The following is a 14,725-nucleotide window of genomic DNA, read 5'->3' as shown; positions in this document are numbered from 1 at the left end:
TGTACAAAGAGGTTCTCTTTTCAAAGGATATTTATTCCGCTGTGCTTACGAACACACTCTTGATTATGCTGTACTCTCAAAAGTTTATCTTGTCTCCACATGTATCAGAGACATCTTGTCCCATTGTCAGTCTAGTTGCTGTCATTCCTTTCCATTAGCAGTATAGGATGATAAATACAGTAACCAAGACGATTGATTCCTTAGGATGATGTACATAATTTAAAGAAAATGATTAGTACATACAAGAGAGTGTCAGTGATGTGTTCACTATTTGAAAACTATCCCATTTTTTCCCCATAGTGTAGTAGGCCCTAATGCTATGGTAAGGCAGCATCACAAAAACCCATACATGTACCTTCATATCACTAATCTACATAGAAATGAGGGCTTCATAATACTCCCATTCATAGTACACGTTCACAATTCACTTGGAGTTTGGATCAAGCAGTGAACAGGAAGTGTACGGAAGTCATGTGACAAACTTTGATTTTTTTTTTTTTTTTTTTTTTTTTTTTTTTTTTTTTTTTGTGGTGAACGTTCACATTACAAATTGCAGCAGCAAACTTTGTGGGAAGAGTAAAGCTTCACACTCCGGCTTGGATTTTTCTGGCAATGTTTCGAAGGGTGGTGCCATAAAGTCGCCTAGCAACTTTCACCCAAACTTCGAAAACTTTCTAACTTTGCAAAATTTCATTTGCAATAACTTGCTAAGAACCCTATGAACTTGTAGTTGTGTAGCAGGTCAGTTCTAGTTTTATCTTAATTGACCACTCTAAAATTCAGGTCAGATTTTCAAAGTTTTCCGCAATGGCTCAACTTCCAACCAATTTGTCAGACTAATGCACTAAATTTATTGCTTACCTGACTTACTGAAATTATTATTCCATGGAATGCTACTTCCATAATGTCCTTGGGTGTCTGTAACTGGATAGTTTTAAGCAGTGCCACATTCCTAACAAGTACACACGTGCTATGACACAGAAACAAAATGGCGATGAAAATGGACATAGCAGTCTCACAGCCTGTGCAAATGCATCACCGGAACAAATCTTCATTCATATGACCCACAAAATAACCCTTTTCAGAGTTTGCAGTACATATATATGGCCCTGCCAATGCAGAGAAAGAGGCAGCAGTGAACAACATGCACTCTGTACTGTGACGAGCATATTTTTCTCATATACATCCCTCCTTTTCCCGTCAGTCACACACACACACACACACACACACACACATTCTTGTGAGATGCTTCAACCTGGGATATGACAGTTGGATCAAGGTAATGAGACATATTCTGTTATATGTCTTAAAAAATCTTTTTTTCTTTTTCTGATAAATTGAGTTTTTGAAATTAAAAATGATAAAAAACAATACGTAAATTCAGTTTAGTAAGTAAAAAATCAGGCTTCATGTAGTGTATAGGTGTATAGACAGTGATCAATGGTACAGGTAAAACTTTTCAAATTCCAAATTTGAATAGTGTGAAAACTATTCGCCTACATAGAGGGCCTAATATGGAGAACGAGCAGGTGCATAATTTACCTGTAAGATACCCCTAGGGCCTTAAGAGGGCACTGTTTTATTTGTTTTAAATTCTCTGAACAAACAGACAAATGCCCAGTGTGAAATGTATCCCAGTTGCCTGGAGTGAAACACTGCAATATCGTTGATTAAAGTGGTTTACACACGAAAACACTAAAGGCCCTGTCACACCTTTCTGGGCAAGGCTTGTGTGTGATTTGCGTAGAGCAATTTTTGCTACCCGGAGATCCCAGCAGATGGCAGGGACATAACAGTACCTAGCACGTATCTCGCCCATAGTCGCCTGGAGGTGCACACGCGAATGCTTTTTACCCGCAGCCATGTTTAGGCCCTGTTACACCTTTCCAGTCAAGCTGTGCGGGCTTGTTGCATGTGGGAATTTCCAGCATGCAGGACAATTTCTGAGGGCGGACAAGGATTTTGGCGAGTTTTGCAGGTGTTTCATGCATACTTGCTGGATGTGTGCTACTTAAGTTCTACTTGCGGGTAATCTGTGTGACCTGTGTGTCAGGCGCGTGGGGGGGGGGGTTGACAACACAGTGAAGGAATTCCTCTGAAGGAATATTTATTTGGCAGAGATCCCAGAGAATGTCATAATCATAATCCCGGCCGCACCCAGCTCTCAACTAACCAGCAGAAAGGCAGTAACTGACCTTCAACATGCATGCGGGTTAACTGCCTGTGACTTGCGGCAGTTACAGGCCTCATACTGGTGTTCTGCATGGACCTCTGCTGGCAATCTCTGCAAGTCACCCGGAAAAAAGTTTTGAGCATGCTCAAAACTTGGCTGCAGGTAAATCAGACTTGTATGCATTACTACGGGCGGCTACGTGCTAGGTACTGTCATTGTGCAGGCCATCTGCCGGGACCTTGGGTAGCAAAAAATGTTTCCCGCAAGTCACAAGCAAGGCTTGCCCAGATAGGTATGACAGGCCCTTGAGCATGCTCAAACTTGTTCCAGGTTAGTAGCGGGGATTGCCCGTAGATGTCCACGCAGAACACCAGTAGAAGGGCTGTAGAGGTAGCACCTCGCAGCCAACTCCCACACAACTAGACCATAACTAGAACATGAGTAGAACGTATTTAAAGTAGCACACGTCCAGCAGGTAAGACGCGAGCGAAACTCGCCCAAATCCTTGTCCGCCGGCAGAAAATTACAGTGCATGCAGGAAAATCCATACACGCAACAAGCCCGCGTGTGACAGGGCCTTCAGACACTGCACACACTACATATACAGACTCACAAAGAGTGAGAGTATGTCCCACTTGTGGAAAAGGTGACTTTTCATAACAACATACTCACACTGAATGGTTTGGAAGTGCATGAGTATAAGCTGACGATGCTCGATATGACTGCGAGGACTACGTCCTACTGCCTAACAGCAAATAGTTTCGACTGTGAAATCAGCAGAATCTGCCCAGGATTGGTTCGAAAATAACCCTTTCAGTCAGGGAATTAAATGCCTGACTCGTCCTCAACGGGTTAACAAAACTTTGGAATATCAAACTCCCCCCCCCCCCCTCATTTTTGGACTAAGGAATCACCTTATTTCATTTTCAAATTAACGAACCTTCAAAATAATAAACCTCATTTCATTTTTGCATTAATGAACCTTCAGAATAACAAGAGCCTTCGAAAAAACAAATTGTAACTTTTACTATATTTTTTCTGGTGAAGCTGCATTGGGATTCACTAAGTTTATAACACATAAATGTTGCAATGTCTTCCCCCTGCAATTTGGTCGTGGCCAAACTCTCTAGCAGGCACATGGGTACTTCACATGGGTAAGTGGTTAAGAGCAGCACTGTGTATATGCTCAGGGTTCTGGTTTTACAGTCTGTCAGTCTTGATTCTTTCTCTGTCTCACTTTCCTCTCATGCCTAACTATCTCCAGGTCTCCATTCCCACTCTCTCAAAATTTCACAGTTTCACTGTTGGTGCACTGTCACCACTAATCTATGCCTGCTTAAATTATGCATGGGCATGATCATTCCTATGATTCAGTAGGCATGTTCCAACAGCAGAATTGAGTTTTGGAATCGAATCACAATCCAAATATTACTTTTCAAATCATTGCTCAAACAAGACAAAAATTGTCCTGATCAAAATAATCACAATTTTTTTTTTTTTTTTTTTTTGGCAGTCGCTCACATGATGACCACAACATCTTGAGAGAACTACATGTAGCCAGCCTATTTTACAGATGTGGTCGTAGGTTGCAATGTATGGGAAGGTAAACAAAACGTTCAAGATAGCATAAACTAATCAGGACATGAAATGCGTATCGAGTTATTTTCGCTTTTGTACTGCTCTCACTGCCAGTCCGTGAGACAGGAGTCAAGTTCAATCTGCTGCTTTGAGAGAGAGAAAGTGGCCAAATGTTTCGGGAGATGCAACATCTCAAATTAGAAGAAGCATGTAGGCTATTAACAATGGCATTCCGCTGCCATTCCGCTTGGTTTTGCCATCCAAAAATGAAATGCCCTGCACTATTTCTGTCGTCTGCCGCCACTTGAAAATAAAAAAATCGCTGCAGATCCAGTTAATATCCAGTTGATAGTCTCTGAAATAATTCATTCAAACAACAAGAAACAAGCTATTGTATCTATCTGTTCAGGAAACCTTACACCCAAACAACATGTAAGCAGTGACACGAGAAGTAACAGTACGCAGTACAAGTGTACAGTGCATGTATTGTATAGGATACTACAACACGCAAGATGCGTCAGCCCTGTGAACGCAGGCAGGTGTGTGACCATTTGAATAACGTGGGCGAAATCTCCCAATAATTCTAGACTTTCGGTACACCGCAAATTTCGCTACCTGATTTGTTTCTACTGAAAATTGTCCCTGGCATCACTGCACATTGACCACCTCAAAAGGTGGACGATGGAGCACCTCGCATCACTGCGCATCAGCCACTACCTGATCTGTCTCTACTGAGGAAAAATTTGAGGTGTTACCGCGCATTGCCGCACATCACCGCGAATCACCTCGCATCACCTCGAACATCCATGGCTCTGTAGAAACACGCTCATAGAGGCAGTAACACAAAGTTCTTAGGTTTGATATTGTTAACTTCAGACCCCCTGATTATCTGCAAATACTTTCTGTTATGAACCAAATATTCCTGTGTGTCTTTCATAGACCATGCGGTATGTACATGAAGCAGATATATAACTTGTCTGTCCTCGTAGAAATGAAAGTTGACAGGAGAAGAAAAAAATTGTTTAAGTTGTGAAAATTTGAGGAAAATTATTTTCCTTCCAGATGTATGACCAAGCTTTTACCCTTACTGTACTATACTAGTCAATATACCCATGGAGTGCCAGAAATCCTCTATGGGGATTCCCCCAGAAATGGTCAAGGTCACTGGGTCAACAGACGTCAAATATCTGTTTTGCGCTACTCCTTGGTCCGATCTTGGCCAAACTTGCTGGAAGCATAAGTAGGCGTACACCACGTACATCAAAATCTCTTTGGCGTACACCTGGGAATCCCCATATAAGTAGGCCTACATAGCGCCCTCTATCGGGTGTCTGATTATATTTTTTGGGGGAATCCCCATATAAGTAGGCCTACATAGCGCCCTCTATCGAGTGTCTGAAGTTATTTGACCTTTGACCCCAGTGACCTTGACCTTTCCAAAAATGAACCCCTCAAGGGCAATTTCGCGGTCAACCTGCATCCACCCACTAAGTTTGGTGGAGATCAGACCAAGGACCTGGGAGGAGTAGAGGAACAAACAGACAGACAGACAGACAAACGTTGCTCGAATTATAGTATGATATTATGCCTTTGAGCCTTTCCTACCAAATGCTGTTTCAAACATTCTATCAGGGAATACTTGCCCCTCCAAAGCTAGCATTACAAGTTGTTCAACCCAACATCAAATGAGCATTCTTCTGCTCTCAATAGATTTCCTTCTCCGTTTTCCTTTTGAGGAGTAGATGAGGTATGACAGAAACAGTACTTGCATTTCAGGTCAATGGTTCGCACAATACCATTAAATCTTACAAGGTCCTAGAATAAGCAACAGCATGTTGATGGATATTTACTAGTGCACTGCAATGTCTATTACTTCTATTACTGCTCTCCTAATATTTCATTTTCAGTACTTGGTGTTGTACCCACTCATCCTATCAAATTGTAATTGTATGATTTACAGTTTTTGTCTAACAGAGCACTGTGTTTTTGTTGAAGTTCTTTTTCCGCAGCATGCTTTGTTAAATAACCACTCCATGATTTGTAAAGCGTCAGTTTTTTATTCTTAACAATTTAGTTACAGGGCATCACATAAAGCCACAAATTTTTTCTTTCTTGTCATTTTCTGCACCTTCCTTTTTCTTTCATGTTGTCAACTGTTGTCTATTTCTCTCTCCTTTCTTCTCTTTCCTTTCTGTCTGTTTTGTGCATATTCTCTCTCCGTAGACTCTACGGCTTCAAGATACATCCGCTCGCTTACGAATTTCAGTATCAGGCAGCTTCCCGCACCCGTTACAACGCTCGCCCGTCTGGGAACACCAAGAAATAATCAATATCACAAACGCTTCTTCACTCTATACGGCTACAAGCAAAGCTCTTGAGCACCAGATGGTCCGAGACTGTCTAACACAGTGTTAAGATGCTTTTGTGTAGCAAACACCTTTCTCCCAAATCGGGAATAAATCCTCTTGTATTTGTGTAAGGTTCTCTTGGGGTTAATGAATGCTATCTATGTTTATCTCCCCTCTCTCTTCCTATTCCCTTTTGCGCCATCTCACGTGACAATACAGGTTGTATGGATTCAAGATTCATCCACAAGCTTACGAGATACAGCTTCAGGCTGCTGCTGCCCGTAGTCGATCCTCAACTACTCGCCAACGTTCCGCTAAGCCCCAATATAAATAACGTCTCTGTAGTTGAACAAAGTAGAGACACCTTTCCAAGTCCATGGAGCGCTATTCACACCACAAAGAGAATGATGGACCATGATTCAAGTTATAATTTCTTTTCATCAAAGCAGTGTTATGCTCATTGTGTGTATATATTAAAAAAAAAAAATTAATCAGTCTCATGCTTTGACAGGGCACTAGCTGAATGGATACATGTGTAGCAATGCTGAAAGTGTTTACATTCTACTGGATAACAGGTCATCATGTACATTTGTTGATTTTAAAATTCCAAGATTAAGTGAAGGTGTAGGAAGAATATCTCTGAACTGCAGGTTTGTGATGAACACATCCATCACTGTTTTCTGTGGAAACTAAAGCAAGTAATTTTATAGTTTATGGACAAACTTCATGGCAAACTACCAAGTGCAAGTGGTTTGGCATTCAGTGCTTGTTTTGCATATTTTCTTTTTTCATTGCTGCCAGACTAAACAAGTTGTATACTATGGAAATTTGAAACCACTCACTTTATGCTTGTTGGTAATTTTGTCTATATTGTGTTGTGTTCAATAGTTTCCAAATGTTTTGTAAAAGCATTTGTGACTAGGGAGCTAAATTCAAAGATCAATCATATTGTGCGCATGGCAGATTGTCATTAACATGCTTCCCTGCCCATGGCAGATCATCGCTACGGTGTAGGCTGTGGGAGTGCACATAGGGTTAACAACATTCTACCATGCGCCGGGAAGTGTGTTAACAACATTCTGCCATGCACACAATGATGTGGCTTGCATTACTTTTGTCCTAGCATGATCTGTACATGACATTTATATAACGCCTGCTCTGTTTGTGGGTCTGCATGTCAGATTTGCCAAATTCATCCTTCACTTGGCCTTTTCAATAACTGAATATGCCTAGTATTCACTGTAAAATGGATTTACTAGTGACAGTGATGGAAGGTATACCGGAAGTATGGAGATATTTTAAGCTGTCACTATTCTTTTGTCAGCTTGGAATACATTTACACCTTTACACTGTGTGCATATACCACACACTATTTCCATGTTAGGATCAAGAATGTAGTATCCCTCCATTTTATTTGGACTTAAAGAAACCCATTCTACTTCAGTGAGGTAGCAAAAGTACTTTTACAAAGCTCCAATAGGCCACTGTCGGTTAGATATATGTGCATGACAACCAACTTTTGAAGGTCATTGGAATGACACTGTTATTCCGGTTTGGCTCTCTAGTTCTATTGTAATCAAAACAGCTAAACAAATCTTATAATATTGATTCTCATTGATAGCATTAGAGTGAAGTATGTGTCAAGAATGACTCATTTCTGACTTTTTCTCTTTTACAAGCTATTCCAAGATCACCTTTTGTAGTCATGTAACATCATTAGGATATTTGCTACATGATTAATGTTTGTACTTGAACCTGGCAGCAGCAAATGAAACTTCACAGGTAGAATGGATGTTAACATTGGAGACAGTTGTACAAAATATGCATCAGTATATACACACTGTACATGTCACTCATTCTCATGCACATGCTGCCAAAGAGAATGTAGCCACTAACATGTAGAACATGTTTCTTATTGTCAGTAATGAAGATGTTTTCATGTGATACAATACACAAGTTGTTGTTTTTTCAATAATGGACTCTTTGGCTGTCAATTTCGTACAACTGTGAAAAATTAAGAAAAGTTTAATGAGTTATATACATCTGTGGATATGGATGCCCTCAACCAGTATCCATAAAATACCATCTCAACTCAAAACTTAGATTTCCTGTATGGGACCTCCCAAGTCTGCACAATTTTATGAGTCAACAAACTCTGGACTAGGCCTTAACACATGACATAACTGCAACTAGCTGTTGGTGTTAGTGCTGCTTACGTTGCAGGTATTACACTAATAGCAGGACATTTCGCATTTTATGCCTGGACTACTTTTATGTTTCTTTGTGTCCCATGGATTGTGGGCTTTCCATGGTGCTGCTGGTTAGTTTGTGCCACATCAGTTTTACCAATTTCTCTGCAGTGTATTTTTGGAGCCCTATGCTTATACATGTTATGTATTGGTGAGAGAATACTGTTCTTATTAATCATTTTGTATACACAATTTGGGATTTACGTGACTGATTAGCACTATGTAGAGAATTAAAGAGTTAAGAACACAACTATGAGTGAATTTTGAGAATCACAAATTTGTGAGCATTTCTGTCCTTGAAGTTGGTTGCTTTTGTTTCTTTGATTGATGTGCTGCAAATAGAATAGGGTACAGTATTTTATTAGTAAAAGGGTATCTTTTGAGGATGTCAACAGTTTGGTCAGTCAGTGTAACACAAGTTCACCACTAAGTCTAGAAATGGTATAAAACAATGTTCAAAAGAAATTAAGGGCTGTTATTATCTTTTCTTATCAGTATCAGACCATTCAGTTGAAAAAGAAATTTTCATTGAACAACAACAAATTTTCAATGAACATTTATTATTTGACCCTCATATGTTAGTACATACATGTTAGTCCATCGTTACCTACTGTACATTTGCCCCGAAATGTTAATTTTCATATAAATTCAGATAGATAACTTGTTTGAAGCAATATTGGGGCAAAGTTATCCCACAAAAATGTTCTAAAAGATCATATTGTACTATGGGTTAATGCACATTGAAAACAGAAAATAAATTTCAAATCCCCGAAAAGTACCCTTTTGCTGAGAAAACACCCACTTGGAAAACTTGATGTGACTGAGTGCACTTCATGAGCAGTGAGCTCATGCACAGGCAATCGGTAGAGTGGCCAATGTGTGAGATAGTAATTGACTGGAAAGAGGAAGTTGTTTACAATAACACAGAGTAAATATCAAATTTAAAGCTTTTGTTAGGGCTCACAGTAGATTAAGAGAAGATGTAATGAAGTATGACCATACCAAACTCAGTATCATTTACAAAAAGGCCATGTGGACATGCTCTGGTCCTATTTGTTATGCCGCTTTGAGCACTTAAAGACCAGCACCAACAAACAGAATTGGAAACATAAGAACAGGAAAATACCTTTGACATCCTTCTCTCAGCCTCCCTGTGCTCATTTATTCAGACTTACGTCACTTCATGGTTGTCTCTCTTTCTCAAGAAACCCCCCCCCCCATGTTCACTGGAAAATTACCCTCATGTTACCCATACAAATTGTATGTATTTCATGTTTGAAAATTAAAACAAAATACCCGATTTTCCTTGTAGCATCAGAGCTGCCTGTTCAAAGATGAGGCAGGTCAAAGAGCATTGTGTATCATATGAGTTCAGCTTGTGTCTTCAAAATAGAAGAGGTTTTTTCTTCTTCTTTTTTTAACTACAGAGACATGTAAGGAGCTCATATGAAGAAGTTTTTCCACAGTTAAGCTATAACCATCATAAAATCACACTACTCCCCACTTTTGTGTTTGCATGTTATAGTTTCATCATGTGACTGTCTTCCTACAAAAAGTAGGCATGATAAACCTTTTCACAGGATACAAAAGCTCCAAGATCAGAGTGCATGGTTTCAAATAGATGGTTAAATTATTTTTGTTTTCTTTTTTAGTGTTATGAAACTTTGCAGTTTACCAGTATGTGATGTAAATAATACACTTTTTTTAGTGATGTTAGGATTTTTCAGACTGATTGAAAGATATTTCCCACTTGTTCAAATAATGTTATATGTCTGGTACAGTTGGCATGTGTTAAAAAATTATATAATAATCCGTTTAGTGAGTCATGCTCCCTTAAATTAGCACATATTTTGTTGCATTCTTCAATATTCTCAGAAGATATAACTATTATGTTATTATTGTACTTCTAACTTGTACTTAATTATACCCCCGCCACACGTAGTGTGAAGGAGGTATATATAGGAATCACCGTGATGTTGGTCGGGCGGGCAGTCTGTTGCAAAATCTTGCGTCGCGAACTCCTACAGTTTTGAAGCAATTTAAATGAAACTTAGGTAAATGATGATATTGAGGTATAGATGTGCAAGACATGTTTTTTGTGTTTGTCGGACAATGCGTTGCCATGGTAACCATAATTTTACCAAAACCTTGTGGATTGAATAACTTCCATAGTATTTAAGCAATCAATTTCAAAATTGGTATCTATGATGATCTATAGGTGTAGTTACGCAAGACACTCTTTGTGTTTGTACTTGACAAAGCATTGCCAATGTAACCACATGTTTTCTTCGAAATCTTGTGGAGTGAACAACTTCCATAGTTTTGAAGCAATTGAAATCAAATTTGTTAGGCATTATGGCCTTGAGGCATAGATGTGGAACACATAATTTTTGTGTTTGTCGGACAAAGCATTGCCATGGTAACCATAATTTTACCAAAACCTTGTGGATTGAATAACTTCCACATCATTCAAGCAATTAAGGTCAAATTTAGTACCGGTATGTATGATGATCGGGAGGTGTAGTTATGCAAGACACCAATGTGTTAATATAAGAAAAATGTGTTGCCATGGTAACCACTCATTTTTGTATCAAATTGAACCATTTAATCTATGAAGGTGAAATTTGGTGTGTATGATGCTCTTTAAGTGTAGTTTTGCAAAATGTCCTTTGTATTTGTATCGGACAATGCGTTGCCATGGTAACCGCATTTTTTTTTAAATACTGTGGAGTGAACTTCTTCCACAGTTTTCAAGCAATTGAAGCCAAATTTGGTAGGCATTATGACCCTGAGGTATAGATGTGGAAGCCATAATTTTTGTGTTTGTCACACAAACCGTTGCCATGGTAACCACAATTTTACCAAAACCTTGCAGATCGCATAACTTTTCCATCATTCAAGCAATTAAAGTCAAATTTAGTATGTATCATGATCTAGAAGTGTAGTTTTGCAAGACACCAATGTGTTAGTTTTAGGAAAATGTGTTGCCATGGTAACCATTCATTTTTGTATCAAAATAAATCATTCAAGCTATGAAGGTCAAATTTGGTGTGTATGATGGTCTTTAAAGGGTGTGTACAGTTCTGGTCGAGGTGAGGATTTAGCTTTTAACGTTTTGCGAGATATTCAGAAACCACTCTATGAGATGTCAAAGAACGGGCAATTCAAAGGGGTATCAAAAGTTTATTTGGTGAAAATTGGTTTTGAAATGGCTGAGATATCCAAAAACAAGGTGAAACAAAGAGATCGTAAATAAAGGGTGGCCTGTAGTCTTTTATTATTATCACTTTTTTGGATATCTTGGCCATTTGAAAACCAATTTTCATCAAATAAAGGTTGAATCCTTCTTAAGATTACATGCTCTTTCATATTTCATAAGAGGTTTCTCATTATCTCACTTAGGAATGTAAAAAACATGAATCCCCACCTTAACCAGTACTGTACAGCCCCTTGAAGTGTAGTTATGCAAAATGTCCCTTGTGTTTGTATCAGACAATGCATTGCCATGGTAACCACACTTTTTACCCACACCTTGTGGAACTCGGTGTCAACTCTGTAATTGTACAGTAAGCTAAAGTTATTCTGTTTCCAGTTCGACAAATGCACAAACTTGGTATTAATATCATTGCCCTCATGACATCACATACTATAAAGCAACACTAGGGGCGGGGGTATTAATCACCTTCAGTGATAATTCTAGTTAGACCAGGTACCCGAAACAAATATTGATTTAGGTTTCTATTATTGCTTTAAATAAATACAATGTATATTCATACATGCAATAGTGAATGAATATGTATATGTGAAGTTATTTTTCAACTGTTTTTACACACACTTATATAGTGTTCAATATTGAGGGTGAATGCAAGTCATAAATGACAGTGTCAACCAATGCTTTAGATTACAATAGTGAAGAAAAAGTAACTTTGATCATTTTATCTTTACTTTTATCACCTCAACAGCAAGAAGCATTGGAGTGCTAAATGGTATCATCAACATGTGGAACTCATGTCCTGCTCATCAAGTGATAATAGCAGGGAGAAATTGTGTATTGTGTAATGAGTGATACTGCAATCTGATACTGTTCTAATTGTGATAGATTAGGATGCCATGATCTACCCCCAACATAGCATGAGTACTGTTTTATGACAGATGTAGATTCCATTTCACGAATTATTAGAATTTGCACATTACTGTGATTGGCAAAAATAGTACTGTGTTGCAGCAGTGATCATATATAGATTTGGTGTATATATTTACGTGTGGGTGGTGGGAAGAGATAATATCTGATATGTGCCACAGGGTGACACTATCCAAATTGTAGCTGCCTGATAAAATTACAGAAAGGGAACACTATGTTCTACATAAATTATAAGGAAAGAAGAGTGGGGAATGTGAGAGATAGCAGGAATACATGTGGATACATCACATGTAATCTCTTATACCTGTGTCTTTAGTTACAAAAACTCATTTCAGTATTACATATCTTTACAATCTAACTCTAATTCATCCCTGATATTACCTTGTGACACAACATATTATCATATATATATATATATATATATATATATGTTGCGAATTCACGTATTGGCTCCAGTATAGCGAAGAATCAAGAAATAAACTAGTAATGCATTATTATTTCGCCAATAAGAATGAGTTTATTGAACAAGTTGTTCAATAAACTCATTCTTATTGGCGAAATAATGCATTACTAGTTTATTTCTTGATTCTTCGCTATATATATATATATATATATATATATATATATATATATTTTACCCTGGTGTCAGGGCAATAAACTAAGTGAGGTTTGTGCAAGTGTAAATATTTTTCAGACAATGATTGCTTCACAACAACCCTTTACCCTCTTCAGGGTGCTCCAGCATATTACAAGTGGCATTTTTTTTTTCTTTTATTTCATTGCATGTTATTAGTAAATAAAACCCTAATCACCAGTGCGCGCATTTTACCTTCTTACAAGTTGACATCAATACACTTTGTACGTGTATTGTCATTTTTTTTTTTGTGATAAGAAAGAATTTGTATCTTGAAAACGGGGGGGGGGGGGGCATACAATTTTGTTACCCTTTAAGCACGCAATTATGAAAGAACTCAAATCTCAACTTAGAGTCAATGGTCAGAGTACACAGTTGAATATGAACTGTGTAAGCACCTTTACCAAGGTCACCACTCTATACCGAGTCGTAAGCGCATTGTTTTGTTTTATTTTTTGTTTTTTAATGCCTCTGCCACGAAGTGTCACCGGAGGCATTGGCCCGAATTCATGAAGATGGTACAATCGGAACCATGGTTTAAAGGGCGTGTACAGTTCTGGTTGAGGTGAGGATTTAGCTTTTAACGTTTTGCGAGATATTCAGAAACCACTCTATGAGATGTCAAAGAGCATGCAATTCTAAGGGGTATCAAAAGTTTATTTGATGAAAATTGGTTTTGAAATGGCTGAGATATCCAAAAACAAAGTGAAACAAAGAGATCCTAATACAATGTAAAAGGCATGGTCGCCTTTTGTTATCATCACTTTTTGGATATCTCACTCATTTGAAAACCAATTTTAATCAAATAAACGTTGAATCCTTAAAATTACATGCTCTTTCATATCTCATAAGAGGTTTCTCATTACCTCTCCTAGGAATGTTCAAAACATGAATCCCCACCTCAACCAGTACTGTACAGTCCCTAAAAACCATGGACAAAGACCATAGTTTTGAATGAGGCGCCAAATGTCGCATGGCCTATTTTGTTACGAAATCAGTCATTTCGTCGACGTAATGTTAACATTTCATCAACGAAATTGACGGACAAAAGGAATGATTTCATAACAAAGTATAGGCCATGCGACACTTTGCACCCCATACAAAACTATGGTCTTTGTACATGGTTTAAGCCGTGGTTTCAATTGTACCACCTTCGTGAATTCGGGCCATTTTGTTTTTGGGTTGTCCATCCATCCTTCCTTGACCCGTAATCAGTTTTGTGGACAGCATAACTTCAAAACCATTTAAGGTATCCTATTGAAACATGGCATATGTATAGGTGGATGAAGTTGTGCGTATCAACTTTTGGTTGCTCAAGTCAAAGGTCAATGGTCAAGGTCAAATTCATAAAATTTCACTATTTCCCTCATATCTCTGTTATGCCTGAAGATTTCATTCTTGAAACTTTGTGTATACATGTATTACCAGGTAAACATTCTCTGAGGGAAGTTTCGGGCCAAAAGGTCAAAGGTCAAGTAAAACTGCTAAAATTTCACTTTTTTCTTCATATCTTGGAAATGGCTTAAGGTACAACTGCATCTTCATGGAAGTAAGTACATAATACATTGTATGTGTATTGCCTGATAGTGATTCTTTACATTA

At 38.3% G+C, this 14,725-nt stretch overlaps 1 protein-coding gene across 3 annotated transcripts in view; it reads left to right on the top strand.

The window, feature by feature from the left end:
* Positions 1–11,392, top strand: part of LOC140240784 (casein kinase II subunit beta) — a 36,518-nt gene extending 25,126 nt beyond the window's left edge. For 2 of the 3 annotated variants that reach the window (XM_072320556.1, XM_072320557.1), the window contains exon 7: positions 6,319–11,392. In XM_072320556.1, the coding sequence (XP_072176657.1) occupies positions 6,319–6,433 (115 nt within the window). In that variant the 3' untranslated portion in view covers positions 6,434–11,392. Of the gene's footprint in view, positions 1–5,974 lie in introns of all 3 variants that reach the window. The other variant, XM_072320558.1, reaches the window with a different exon arrangement.
* Positions 11,393–14,725: the final 3,333 nt, after the last annotated feature.

Source organism: Diadema setosum, chromosome 17 (assembly GCF_964275005.1).
Source record: "Diadema setosum chromosome 17, eeDiaSeto1, whole genome shotgun sequence".
NCBI lineage: Eukaryota > Metazoa > Echinodermata > Echinoidea > Diadematoida > Diadematidae > Diadema > Diadema setosum.
The sequence above is the reverse complement of the archived record's forward strand: the minus strand, read 5'-3'. Positions and strand labels throughout refer to the sequence as shown.